Source organism: Bombus vancouverensis, chromosome 5 (assembly GCF_051014615.1).
Source record: "Bombus vancouverensis nearcticus chromosome 5, iyBomVanc1_principal, whole genome shotgun sequence".
Lineage (NCBI taxonomy): Eukaryota > Metazoa > Arthropoda > Insecta > Hymenoptera > Apidae > Bombus > Bombus vancouverensis.
Window position 1 is genome coordinate 7,540,814 of NC_134915.1, and position 13,802 is coordinate 7,554,615.

The 13,802-nt window shown below is 34.9% G+C and overlaps 1 protein-coding gene across 7 annotated transcripts in view; it reads right to left on the bottom strand.

The window, feature by feature from the left end:
* LOC117159653 (dual 3',5'-cyclic-AMP and -GMP phosphodiesterase 11) overlaps positions 1–13,802 on the bottom strand; it is a 142,464-nt gene that overhangs the window by 78,500 nt on the left and 50,162 nt on the right. For 4 of the 7 annotated variants that reach the window (XR_013058545.1, XR_013058546.1, XM_076618967.1 and 1 more), the window contains exon 1: positions 1,155–1,293. The exons of the other annotated variants lie outside the window; for them this stretch is intronic. Coding sequence is in view for 2 of the 4 variants with exons in the window: in XM_076618967.1 (XP_076475082.1) it covers positions 1,155–1,293 (139 nt within the window). In the remaining 2 variants the exon portion in view is untranslated. Of the gene's footprint in view, positions 1–1,154; positions 1,294–13,802 lie in introns of those variants that run through there. 7 annotated transcript variants of the gene reach the window in all.

Consider the following 13,802-nt stretch of genomic DNA (forward strand, 5'->3'; position numbering starts at 1 on the left):
GAAGGATTAGAATCGACTTATTTACGGGATAAGCAACACAAAGAATCAGTGGCTTTAGTATCGTTAATTTGGTAACCGAATGAATTAAAGCTTTGAAATATGTGGGTATATTGTAGGTCAAATGCATAGTCGTTTATTTAGTCCGACAAATGGTTCTGTAAATGACATTTATCGTTAATATAAAAGTGATCGTTATCCAGATACAAACAGATGTTACTCTTTCGTTTAACATGCGAAAATTAACGAATACAGCAGCCATAAATATAACATATTTCGTCGGGGGTCGATAAGCAGTAACAATATATAATATAGATAAGAGACATGCTACGATTATGTACAGAGAATCGATACAGACAATTAATTATATTAAAATAAATTATAGCTGATAAAATCATCGTATTGATTTTCTCCTGTGGCAAGTTCAGAGTATTATAAAATTAACGATGTACATTTACAATCATGAAATATACTCATGACATTCATTACAATCATGAATGATATAAGATACAATAATTTACAACGATTTCTACTAAAATTATAATCTTTATCGCGAAGCTCACATCCTCAAAGTTTCTCTAAAGAATATTGATAATTCATAGTGAAATTGCTAATATGTTTAGGTACTTTTGCCTCCTTAGAAAATTACCATCTATTGTTTATTAAATAATAGACACGAGATCCGGTTCATTTAATAATTTTAGAAATACACATGAGCCGCATATTTGCAACATAGATTAACTGTATAAATAAAACAAAAAATAGAGAAAATTGATGAAATGTACTACGAGATAAGCGATCGATTTATTCTTAAAGTTTAAAAAATTTCAAAATCTGAAATTGACCTCGGCCTGTGAATGGCTCGTAACTAGATACAGACCAATGAAAGCACAAAATCGACTTAAACAAAAATTGAGGGCGGCTTCCTAAAGTCTTCTTTGTCAGCGAGTAATTAACAGATATTTCTTCCTTTGTTTTTAAATGCATTTCAAAATCGTAACCTGTCTCGCACTTAAGAAAGATTCCGTGTTCACGCCTGATTCGCACAAAATATCTCACCATAACGAGAAATAACGTGGAAGTTGGGAAACGAGCATCGCAGGAAATTACACACAAAACAGTAAATGAACATCGAACTTGACGAGAAGATGACTTACGAAAACAGTGAATGCTATCGTCGTTTTCAGGACTCGATGCGGAGGTATAGCTGCAGGTGCAAATGCAGAAGAGTTTCCTCCTGGTGTCGCGATTGGTGTCGCGATTCGTCTCGCAACGACCCTGCCGATCGAGTGCCATAGCGATCGGCAACACACCGCGTCGCAGCACGTTTACCAAGTTGAGGCGAGGCAAGGCGAGTGGAGCCGAGTCGAGTGAAAGAAAGAGGGTGGAAGTAGGTAGACTAGCGAGAAAGGAGGTGGAGCTGTTAGGCGAATTCTCTCTACTCATACGAGGATTCAGTATTAGCAAGTAGAAAGGAAGAGCGGACGTGCGTGTTTCGATACGATTTCTCATCGAGTCATCCTCCTACATCCACCAACTTGCTGTCCCTACGCGCGATATCGATACGAGGCTAGGTACCACTCGAATTCGAATTCACAACGGAGTTCATCGCCGTGGCAAGACATACACCTCTTCGTGCCTAACACAATCATTAAGAAACGCGACCGTTAATTAAACGCCCTGTGATTACTAGGTCCAGTTGCGGAGCTCATCAAGCTAATGGCCGTTATTATAATTACGTCGATGCTTAGACGAAATGCTATTTTTGGTGTCGTTCGTGCGCAGCTTGCCGATACAGGCTGGGAAAGCTACACGACAAATTATTTCCGATTACGAAGAAGTAGCAGATGGGAGTCTAAATGCGTCCTCGGAGCATTGGCTGATGTATCCGTTTCCGTGACAGTAGGAGACTTCCAAAAGTTTCATTGCGTCGAATAGAGTAGAATATTATACATCGAAGCTCGAAGGATGACCCAATTAAATCTTATCGCATGTAACTTTCTTTTACAGAGTTTAGTCAAGAGTAAGGAATATATAGTAGAGATGATTATTAATGATAAAATGGAAATTGCGATAGAGACGTTGTTGATCTGTTTCTCCAACGTACTTGGTTGAAGTTAGTCGAATCACAAATTTTATTTTCGCTTCTTCTTATTAAAAATTCTAAAAGAATAAATAACGTAAAGTAATGTAAGTGAATGTTAACGTAGTTTTTATCAAAATCGAAAAAAGTATCTTTTTAAACAGTTAACCGCGGAATTTAGTTTTAGAAATCTCTCACGGGGTTAAGTCGTGCAGTGCGTAAATAAATACAAGCGACGACGAGTATACGCGTTAAACTCACTGAAATAAAGTTTTTGTTTGACGTGCATACTCGTGAAACGCAGTCACGAGCTAATCCATAATGCATTACTCTAATCGTATCATCTTTTAATTTTTTTCTAAATGTCTGTCATTTATTATCTGAAGCTTATTATTCTATCCTTTCGTTTAATTGTATCTATTTGCACAAAGAAAATTTGCATTTTAAAACGTTTATGACGAATTTTAATATGATACAAGCAAAATATTAGATCGTAATGTATTTGATATCTGTCTGGGCAATTATTCACCTAATTTGTACGAAGAATGATATATATAGTATATCGTTTATTGCTTTACGTAAAATTGTAGGTGTGTTGATTTATGTTCCTCGATCCCTTGCCATCTTTTAATTTGAAATAATATTGAAGGTTCTTCGCTATTTTCTTTGCAACGCTACACCAAATACATACGAAATTCAAATTAATTAAATAAAACGCAACGATACAGCAGTATTTTTCGAAAATAATGTTGAAAACATGATATCTTGCTGGCAGAGGTCTTCCAGTTTCAATGACACAGTTAGATACTTCGGCTAATACATTTACTTTTAACTTAGTTTTTAAAAGTCATAAGCATATTTATTTTAATTGAAAAAGAAAAGGCGGGTATTCTATGTGTTAGAGTCTAACATTCGTATATTTCAATAGTATTTTCTAGAGAACAACATGATTCTATCTGTTTATGTTACATATCCTACAAAGCTTTTAATTACATCATCATTTAGCTTTTCCACAAAACTAATTAGAAAATTAAGCGATTAAAAAACAAACCTCGATGAATGAAATCAAGCAAAGAAAATCAAAGATCCAATCAGCAAATATTTGATGAACGTGAGAAATAAAATTATTAAACATTGGTATTAACTTCTTGTTACATTTACCTATAAATGAACGTACTCCGATGAAATTGCACATTATTTGTTCATGTAAATTTTGCTCGTTTTTTATAACTTTGATTATAACATATCAGTGGTATCAAGATAATGAGAACACAAAGAGCGCGCAGGACTGTGACTCGCTGTAATTTATCGTTGACATCTTTCATTGTCGGTCCTGTTTCATAAAATAAAAAGAGCGTGCGACACACGCTCAAAAGTTGAAAAACACGAAATAATCCAATTTCATATTTCGCAATTTTGTCTGCTTTTCCTCGGTAAATAAAGGCTTTAAAATAATTCGTATAATATTTAAGTCTTCATCCAGCGTTGATTGGATTAACTTTTCCTATTGTTTATTATTATTGGATTATTGCTATAAAAGCTTTCGCGTATTGCGTCATCCATCGTAATAAATCTGACGCGCAGGAATCGCTGAAACTTTTAATAATTTCAGATTGAGAATCTAAAGAGATTTCTACGTGATATCGTTACCAATCTATCGCGTAAACATGGTAAAGATGGAAAAATAATATGACAGGAAAGTTTTAATTGAAACATCTTGGCCTTATCCTCTGCAATTGTTGTAGTCAGTGAGAAGCTACTATCTCAAGCAAAATTGTTCAAGATTCTGTATATATGTACATATTGAAGAACTTATTCCGATTCTGCAGCAATCCTCGATGTCGTTTATATATGCAGAAAATCACTGTAATCAGTGACGGATTTAACCCTTTGGGTGCCTAATGATAATAACCATTTAGGGGCCCCTAAGCTAAACCAAATTTTGAGGAAGCTTATCCTGGCTAAATCGATGTTTGTTAAACCGATAAGTAATCGACATGTACGTTTAAAGATCGTTTGGCTGATCTGTCAGAACATGATATTCACTTGGACAGAGAATATTGATTTCATGTGAAGTAATTAAGATGCACTGGCCAGTTCAAAACTGCTTTCAAAACACCCATGGTTAGTCTCGTTGGAGGATTCAATCGTTTTTCACGTACTCTAGGAAACGCAAGAATCCTCCAAAACACTGTTCAGAATGGACCCATCGATCGCTCGATGGGCGTCTCGAATATTCGAATGACTATAACGTGCTGATTCGACAAACATCGTTTTAGCCAAACTAAAATTTTCATCCCCGGTCTTTTCTTGCCAACAAATATATTTTAAGTAATTCTGACAATCTATTAATCTGCTTAACAAGCACTTTTGGATACCGTAGAGTACCGGAGCCCGACACTTACAGCGTCATTAACGTCAAGATAAATCCGCCCCTGACTCTAGCACATGGAAAGCACGTAACTAATACCAATGCTTCTTGCGACGATGATACTCTGATATCTTCTTGCTCGCTTCTAAACGATCCTTCGTTTTGCTACAGGTGGTAAGGTGGACTCCACTGATTCAGAAGCTACATGTGAGTTTATATCGTTAAGTTACTCGAAGGGGGTGTGGAGAAACGCATACTTCTCCAAATCAAACCCGATACAACGAAATCAATTGCTGCATTGAATACTCCGTGCTCCACGCCTATTTTAGATAATGAATTAATTGCTCAGTTTGTTGAGCACAGTGAACCCTCGTATAACGCGGCGGATATGCCCCGTATTATGGGAAACGGAGTTACGGGAATCGCACGTATTATACACGCACACAGAATTCGACCGAATAACACGTAAAAGCTGGCACGACGTGATTTCTCGCGGGAAAATAAGGAAGAGACATGGAATAAAATTTGTTTCGTTCAACATGTTACGCAACATGTTATTCGGCTCCACCTTGTTTAATTAATATTCAATATTTAAGTTTATTACTAATTTATTAATTTATCATGGTCGGATAAAATTTAAATTTTCTTAGTCCTGCCCAGTCGGGAACTAGTCGCGTTCGAGTACATTCGATCGATTTTCCAACTCGATTTTCTCCAAATCTAAGTCGTGAATGGACAAATTTTATTTCATATTTTTTTCGCGTCATACCAGCTTCTACGTATTTTTCGATCGGATCCTGTGTACGGACTGCGAGTGTGAATTATGCAATTCAAATGTGTTCTAAAGGGTTTTCAATGTAATCCTTGTTTAATTTAGACTAATGAATATATACAGGGGGGTTGGTAACTGGTGGTACAAGCGGAAAGGGGGTGATTCTACGCGAAAAAAGAAGTTGAAAATATAGAATAAAAATTTTTTAAATTTTTTTTTTTTAATTTTTCCACCGAGACAACGATCTACAGTGAGATCCGCAATAACGTACCGCACGCGTACCGGCGAAAATTCAAAGTCGATTTTCTCGAAAAGAAAGCCTCAAACGAAAAATTTTTATTCTATATTTTCAACTTCTTTTCTCGCGTAGAATCACCCCCTTTCCGCTTGTACCACTAGTTACCAATCACTCTGTATATAATAATAGACGTACAATCATCTCGAGGTAGACGTTTACACGACGTACCTTTCGATAAAATCTGAAGATTGGTGAATTCAGTGGAAACGCGTCACTCGACGCTCCGCGATGATGCATCGTAACGCGTCCCACTGTTAGAATACCACGAGTTTGCTTCGAGTACGAAAAATTCAAAGCTGTTTGATAATAGCTGTATATAATGCAATAACTACGACAAGGTGATTGATGAAAGAAAACTTATTTCAATAAGCGTTCGAAACGATGACTAACCACTTCAGTACGTTTCTATGAACGATTAACGTGTGACTCTCTATCTGTCTTTGTAACTTGCTGACTAATATTCTGTTTGTTACACTCTACAGAAAGAAGTCTAGGCGTGTAAAACCGATCCAACGTTGAAGGAACTTTTCTCTTATCGAGTATCATTTTCATCGCTTGTAAAAATGCATTTTTCTTCGTTGATCACTCTACCGTAGTTGTTTCATCATTCGTAGCTGTTACCGAACATTTCTAAATTTTTCCTACTCAAAGTTACACGAATGTCATGGTATTACAAGCTACTGCATTGGTCTTAACCTCAGCTGTGGTGGTAAAAGTATACAGTCCTATCTAAAGAAACACGAACGACATGGAAATCTTGGAAACTATGACTCTGAGAATAATTTCACGATTACCATCATGGATTTGCGCCTCGAAATTAAATAACGTTTCCCTCTGACGTCTTTTCTTATCCTATAATATGTGAAATATCTAAGGTGGTCAAATTAAGCGAGACACCCTGTACGTAGAAAATTAACGTACGAATATCTGAATTATCTAGAACTTCGACATTTATAGGTCACAGGACTGGATGACACGAAAATCATCTTGGAAAACGACTGCAAATAGTAATTTCAAAATAATGTGTTCTTTATAACTGATGACTCTTCGTTATAAGACTATCACTTGCTTGTTTCAATACCGTGTGCTATACAGTGGAAATTGTGAACCGAGGGAACGTTATTAAAAATTCTACAAAGTTAAAAATAATACAAAATCTTGCAGTATCTGGCGATATGGTTACTGGATTTAAGCGTAATTAATAATTAATAATAAACGAATAGAGTATAAACATACGTTTGCTTTTAGGTTATATGGCAAGTTATATATGGATTTTATAGCATAAGTGACCCTTTTCGTCTGTTCCATAGACTCTGGTAGCCTTTAAAGGGCATGTTAGGGTCGTTCTCCCTTCATCGCCTGTATAAGGTAAAACAGTTTGAAACATTTCAAAGGAACACTTAATCAAAAGGAGTCGTTTACATACTATATAGCGTGTGTTTAAAAAGCCAGCAGTTCTTTTTTTTTTTTGTCAAAATCATCCTCTCGTTTAGAAAAAATTAAAGTCTAAGATCGCGTGACTTAGAATTCACTTCAGAAACTCCTCATATCATTACACGTGTTGTAAAATCGCTATTTTGATATTTCAACGATTGCACATAAAAGATACAGTACATTATAAAAGCGCAAAGAACATGATTGTGTATTAAGCAGCAAAAGATTGCGTTTAGAAGAAGAAGGGACAGGCAAATTCCCGAAACGCACGTCGAATTATAAAAATCGTTTACCGATGATTCTTATAATAGCGGACGAAAGCCAACCAGTTAGCTGAGGCAGAAAAATATTTGAACAGAAACGTACGTGTGCCCACTGTTGGAAGATCGAATTCTTCCGTGTCGAATTTCCTAAGTAACATTTAACCCCTTCGCATCGGAGGATGAAATATCTTGCTACGCAATGTCGTTCGTGATATACGCTTTGCACGAGATATCTTGCAACGCAATGTCGTTCATGTGATGCTTTGTACGAGATATCTCGCGATGCAATATCATTTGTGTGACTCTTCGGACGAGATATCTCGCACGTCTTTTTATTAAAACTTCAGATATCGCATCCAATGATTCGTGTAAAAGTCAATCCGTAAGACGTTGAGTTTGTAAACGTTGAAAAACGGGGCTCGAGATATTTCGTTCAAAGCATCACATGAACGATATTGCGTCGCGAGATGTATATTTCGTACAAAACATCGTACGAAGGACATTGTGTGGCAAAATATCTCGTCCGAAGCGTATCATAGACAGACATTGCGTGGCGAGATATTTCGTTCTCCAATGCGAGGGGGTCAAATGAACACTTTTACCTTTAGAAGCATATACAGCGTGGACTAAAAATCAGTCGCCGCGATTTTTCAAACACTTTGGAGAAAAAAATGTTTCGATAGTTAATCAGCTTTCGATCGACTACAAATTACAATGTTAAGAATTTCGAAAAAAACCTTACTTTAACATATTTCTATATTTTTAGATGGAACACTACGTTCTCTTTTATGTACCGTTCGATCAGTTTTTGATTCTTTATAAAAAAAATATTACGGTACTTGGATCGACGAATTATTGAAAAATATTTTAACTTCAACGTTGTAAAACTTATGATATGAAAGACGAAGAGAAAACATAAAGAGCGAAAAGTACTATGCTATCTTTCCTCGTCTTAAACAAGATACGTTATTTTGTCCGACTATTGCAAGTACCAGAAAAATGGTGTAGATTGATGTTCCACGACCACCCTGTATGTTTTACTACCAATCTAAATTTTAATCAATTTACATCTGATGATAGAGTTAGAGCATGAAACAAATCGGATGGTAAATACTGGAAATACCCAACGGAGCATCGAGTTTGTGTCATAGTACTGAAAATTTCGTGTTTACCAATGGAAAGATAAATAAACGCGGCTATTCAAACACAGATAGCGTAGAATCCTAAGAAATAAAATGCAGGAAAAATGTAATCTACAAGCAATTTCATCTTTTACATTGATAATAACAGCAAATATACATTATGCTCTATGTACCAAAGAGCGATAATGCGAAACATTATCGCCGTCGCAATCGTTGGACATCAACGTAATCGACAGAACATGAAACGCTTCGCAGCGAAATCATTAAACCATCTACGATACTACAAATAAATAGAAATTTAAAAAACGTGTTATAAACAGGATGAAAGAACACGTTGAAGCAATTTTTCGAAAATTTAATCGAGTCTATCTGTCATGATAAAACTTGTCGCAGTTCTACAAGCTACATCTTTCTGCAACTTATAATTACATTTTGTTTCGTATTGTTGCGCGATTTGCTACACGACATGATTTTTGTACGCTATTTATCTACAGACTTTTACACCGTACTGTCATACCGCAAACTAATCAACAATACGATCTATATGCTTTTATATACAACGATATGAGCTCATACGGGGATCGACTCTCTTTTTAACAGGCTGACGCCGGCGTGCACCGCCGGTGGGTCACACGTGCCTGTCCCGTGGGGCAGCGTGCATTGTCGATGGGTCACGCGAGTTTGTTCCGTGGGCAGCGTGCATTCGGCCGTTGACGAAACGATCGCCCGATCGAACAATCGATCTATCTGGTTTGCAGAGGTATCTTCTCTGATACGACTAAAGTCCTCAACCTCATACTGTCGCAACGATATACGATAATTTATAGCAACTGACAAGTTCTGTATTCGTTCAGAAAGTAACTGGAAATACCCGTCTACGTACGGCAAGCACGTAAAAAGATGGAATGTACTCATAGAAGGTTAATTAGTTTCATTTATATGTCGACTAAAATCATAGGAAATTTTCTGTTTAAATTGTTTAAATAATGAATATCGTCGTTGTTTCGTACGTTTGAAACGATGACGCGATTTGAAAATCCCGCCGATGACGAAACGTGGTCTGTCGCACTTCTACGCTTCTTGAATGCTGAAAAAGCTCTTCCAAAAGGAATTTATAGTTGAATTACAGCAATTTATTGTAATAAAATTATGGATGATTCAATACCGTTTAGTTTAATACTGTCTCTCATTACGCAGAAGCTTACGAAACAGCTTCGTTACAAATGATTGACGGCATCGATCGATTCACACGATAATTTTTTTGCCAAATTTAAAGAGTTTTTGGACTGGACACAACGCTTCGCGAGAAACTATTGTTATGTAAACTCACAGTGGAAAAGTGTATCGTAAAGGTAGGCATACAGAAACTTGTGTAACGTTACGATAAGTGCTGAAACGGGAGTGGTGATTGTATGGGTAAATAGCTAAGTATGTTTACTAAAGTTACAAAGGAAGGAAGCTCTTTAAAATACATTTACGTTATTGTTATTTCAAAAGAGATATGATTTTCCGAATGGTCGTCGCAGATATGTTGCTTTTAACTTCTGTAAATAGATTTTACTTTGCAATTGCTAAAAAATTGCATTTCAGCATATTTATCTATAAATTACCATGAATTTAGTTACACATTAAGAATGATTTATATTCGCAGAAGTTTTCGCTAATAAATCGAGAAAATACATATTTCATAGATAATATTTCTTATGCGGCATAATTTTCCTTACATCGCATATATCATCCGTCACAAAAAAAAATTGACTTATCTTTTGGATATTGAAATTTCATGTATATGCATACTTGTTTTTGACTTATTGGACTTGATAATTTAGCCTGCATTCGCGATTATTTATTTCTTAATATGACTAGCAAGATTACACTGTAGTACAACGTTGCTCGAGCAAAGAGATATACCAACTCATTCAAAACAAATCGAATGAAATTGAATAGATTATGTAGCAAAGTTGAGTAACTCTAAATTTAAAAACGATTCCCCTATACAGAGTACCTTTGAACATCATAATTTGTAGATGTAATCATAAAATATTCATTGAACACTTTTTCACTGCCTCGTACTCAATGACAAATATAATCGTTAATATTCGAGAATATAATTCGTATCGAGATGAATTCGCAGACTATAACCATCAATCATGCGGTAAAGGAAAGACAGTTCCCTTCATTATTTCATTAGTAAGTTACGAACTGTAAAAGTCAAACCAGTTTCGCAAGTAAACGTGAATTACATCTACTCGTATCGAAGGCCATACAAGGATGACTTTATTAAACAAAGATTTTTAATATTTCCATTTTATATTCATTTTATATTTAAAATATTTTAATATGCAGTATTTAAATATATTAAGAAAGGACTTCCTCTGTGTTCTCGAAAGAAATCACTTAAGTTAAGAAATTACAGTCTAACTTTACCCAACATGTAATACGATTTAACTTTGCCTAACAATAATTTTCAATATTTCGTTGAAAATTGATCTTTCAACGTCGCTTATACGAAACAATCGCAGTTGTTCGAGAATAGCTTCCAATAACGTTGTGCCAAAACAGTTCGGCATTCGAGGTATAAGCGTTTCCAGAGCAATCGGATGAAATGGTCAAATATCTGAAATAACGAAGCAAGAGTTCGTCGTTTGGAAGAAAAACGCATAACGATCGTCCACTTGCTCTCCATTTATTAACGAGTTGACCAGGATTAATTTGGCGGGCAATCTTTGCGAGAAAATAGGGTAGCGGTGCGGTTAACTTGACATTTACGGCAGCCAGGAGGATAAGTCCGTGAGCTTTATTCGAATATTGAAGTATTACGTTTTAAACGCTTTACATTTTAAATGCATCGCACAACGTAGAAAATGAAATTTTCGAGATTTTTAGGCGAAAGGATTTCGTTTTACATTCTCGCGCGTGGAATAACTTCCTGTCGATTTTTTACTCTTCCTCTCGATTGTTTATTCTTCCTTTCCTTTTCGACGACGTCATTAACGACGTGTAATGCTGGTTATTGATAGTTAAATGGAATAGTAGAAGTGTTTATTGCTTTGGATAAATTTGAGGAGGTCCTCAACAGCCTTCGTATTGCGAAAGGATTCCTCCAATGGTTTGAGAAGTTTGGTCTGATTGCAGTGAGATTGTTATTCTTGTTCAATTGGAAGCTTGTTCAGGTGGTATTATTCTCGTTCAATTGGAAATAAAGCAAAGATACATATAATTGACAAGTTTCCAAACTTTCTCTAAAAAATGAAACCACAAATACAAGTTCGTTATTCTTGATTTTCATTCTATTTTGAGCCATAGAATCTCCCTCGCTGCAATTGTATTTATTAATAACGAATTTATTGCTTAATTTTAAAATTTATGTCATCATTTCGGGAAACACCTTGCTCTGTTCTTGTCGTGTTTGTATAATAGTATCGTCACTTACTGGTAAAATAATATATTGTTTCTCGTTTTCTTTTAATTCTAAACATAATTATTGTTGATAAAGTCGACGGGACAGTGTATTCTTTCCACATTTTACTGAAACTAGGAAAATAATCTCTTTCACTCCTGATAACAATACTGTAATACGCGTACGTGGAAAAAATAATATTAACAGCTTGACAAAGCAGGTTTTAAGTTTGAAAAGCAGTTATATCTATAACTTCGAAAAGTTCGGAATCCAAGATTTATCGAGTCAAAATGCCGAAAATACAAAGGAATATCAACGACTACAACTTGGAATATTTCGGTATCTGAAATTTCTTTAATCCTTTAGAAAATGAAGATTATACTTTATCTTTAAGAACAGAATATATTTCTCCGTATAATCAAAGATACTTTGTAAATATACGGTTATCAAGGAGTACATATTCATAACGAATTTTCAAAACACGTTAAAAAATGATGATCTAAGATTTGGTACCTTACAAGTTTAAAAGGGATAAATAAATTTTTTTCAGAGTAAAAAATCCTGTATTTGCCAGTAACTAAAATTCTTTTTGTTTTAAATAACATGTTAAGTATACGTAGAAAAATCGATTTGGAAGTACATTAATTATAGAAATCTACGAAAAAATTATTCTATTACGACAAAGGATTATCGTTAATATCAGCGAAAATCTGTACGCCAACACAAAACTTTATTGACTCTTTCACAATAGACATTCGATATGCATACACCTTTCTTTCATTCGAATGAAATATTCACACGCGTGTATCATATGTGAACCGACGTATCTATATTTTCAAATATTCTTGCCTTGATCCATATTGTCTAATATACATACATACATGCATGCATGCATACATGCAATTTCCATTCACCGTTGCAATTCAAGGATATTGTTGTGCACATAAATTATGTATGTACTACTAAATTAAAGTAGCGGTCATTAAGTATGCTTGCAAGAAGATACTATTGATTATAGAATATAGAGTGACCTAAGGCTAGAGCCTGATACATCATGCAAGCTGTTAATTTATATATCAGGAAGTATTCCAGATAAATATCAAATGAGGGGAACGTAATTTTGCATTAATCGAACCAGCGATTGCGATTCTCCGTATAAAAAAGTATTGATCCGTTTACATTAAAAAAAGCCACTGGTATTCACGTCTTAATTAGGAAGTCTCATTAGTTACTTGGACTTATGTTCTTACATGGTACGAGACTGAAGTTAATGGATCGAACTTATCTGTCACTTGACGCGTCACTAGAATGACGTAAACTTACAGATAATCGTCTGTGAAATAATTTGTAACGAAATTTATTAATAGGAAAATAGCCGAGTAAACGGAATAGTAAATTATTTAGAAACAAAGAAATAACGCGAAAGACAACGTTTGATATTTTATCACCATGGATGTACATTCTTTGAATCGTTTCACAAAAATTCATCTGTAGGACAAAATTGTCATAATCATGAATGAGATGGCATTTAAATATGGTAGTTAAATTCGATTCACTGCCCTACAATAAGGGAGTACACGTAAGTAATTAAAATCCATGGGGTAAATATTTTAAATAATATATTATAGTAATTAACCACCGATGTGTCGATGTATTTTATCAGCAGATTTGAAAGTTCTCGAATTACCAGGTATCAACGTGTGATTTCAATTTTCTGTTACAGATAAAAATTATAATTAGTTACGATTAAAGTATATTAACGAAATGAATTAATTTGTAACATTGAACTTAGTTCTACTTGTTTTTAATAAATTAGTATAATCCATAATTTATAATTTGCTTTGAATAAAATTCCAGCCAGCGTTACCAGCTGATTCATTCGACAATATAGTAGGAACGATTAAACGTATGTCATAAGCATAAAAATTCGTCATATGCATAAAATTATGACACAACGTTATTACATAAAATTATCGCGCAATTTATACCCATTTGCAAATCATACGGTTTTAAGTGTTGAAAGATACGCCGTTGGTTAATAA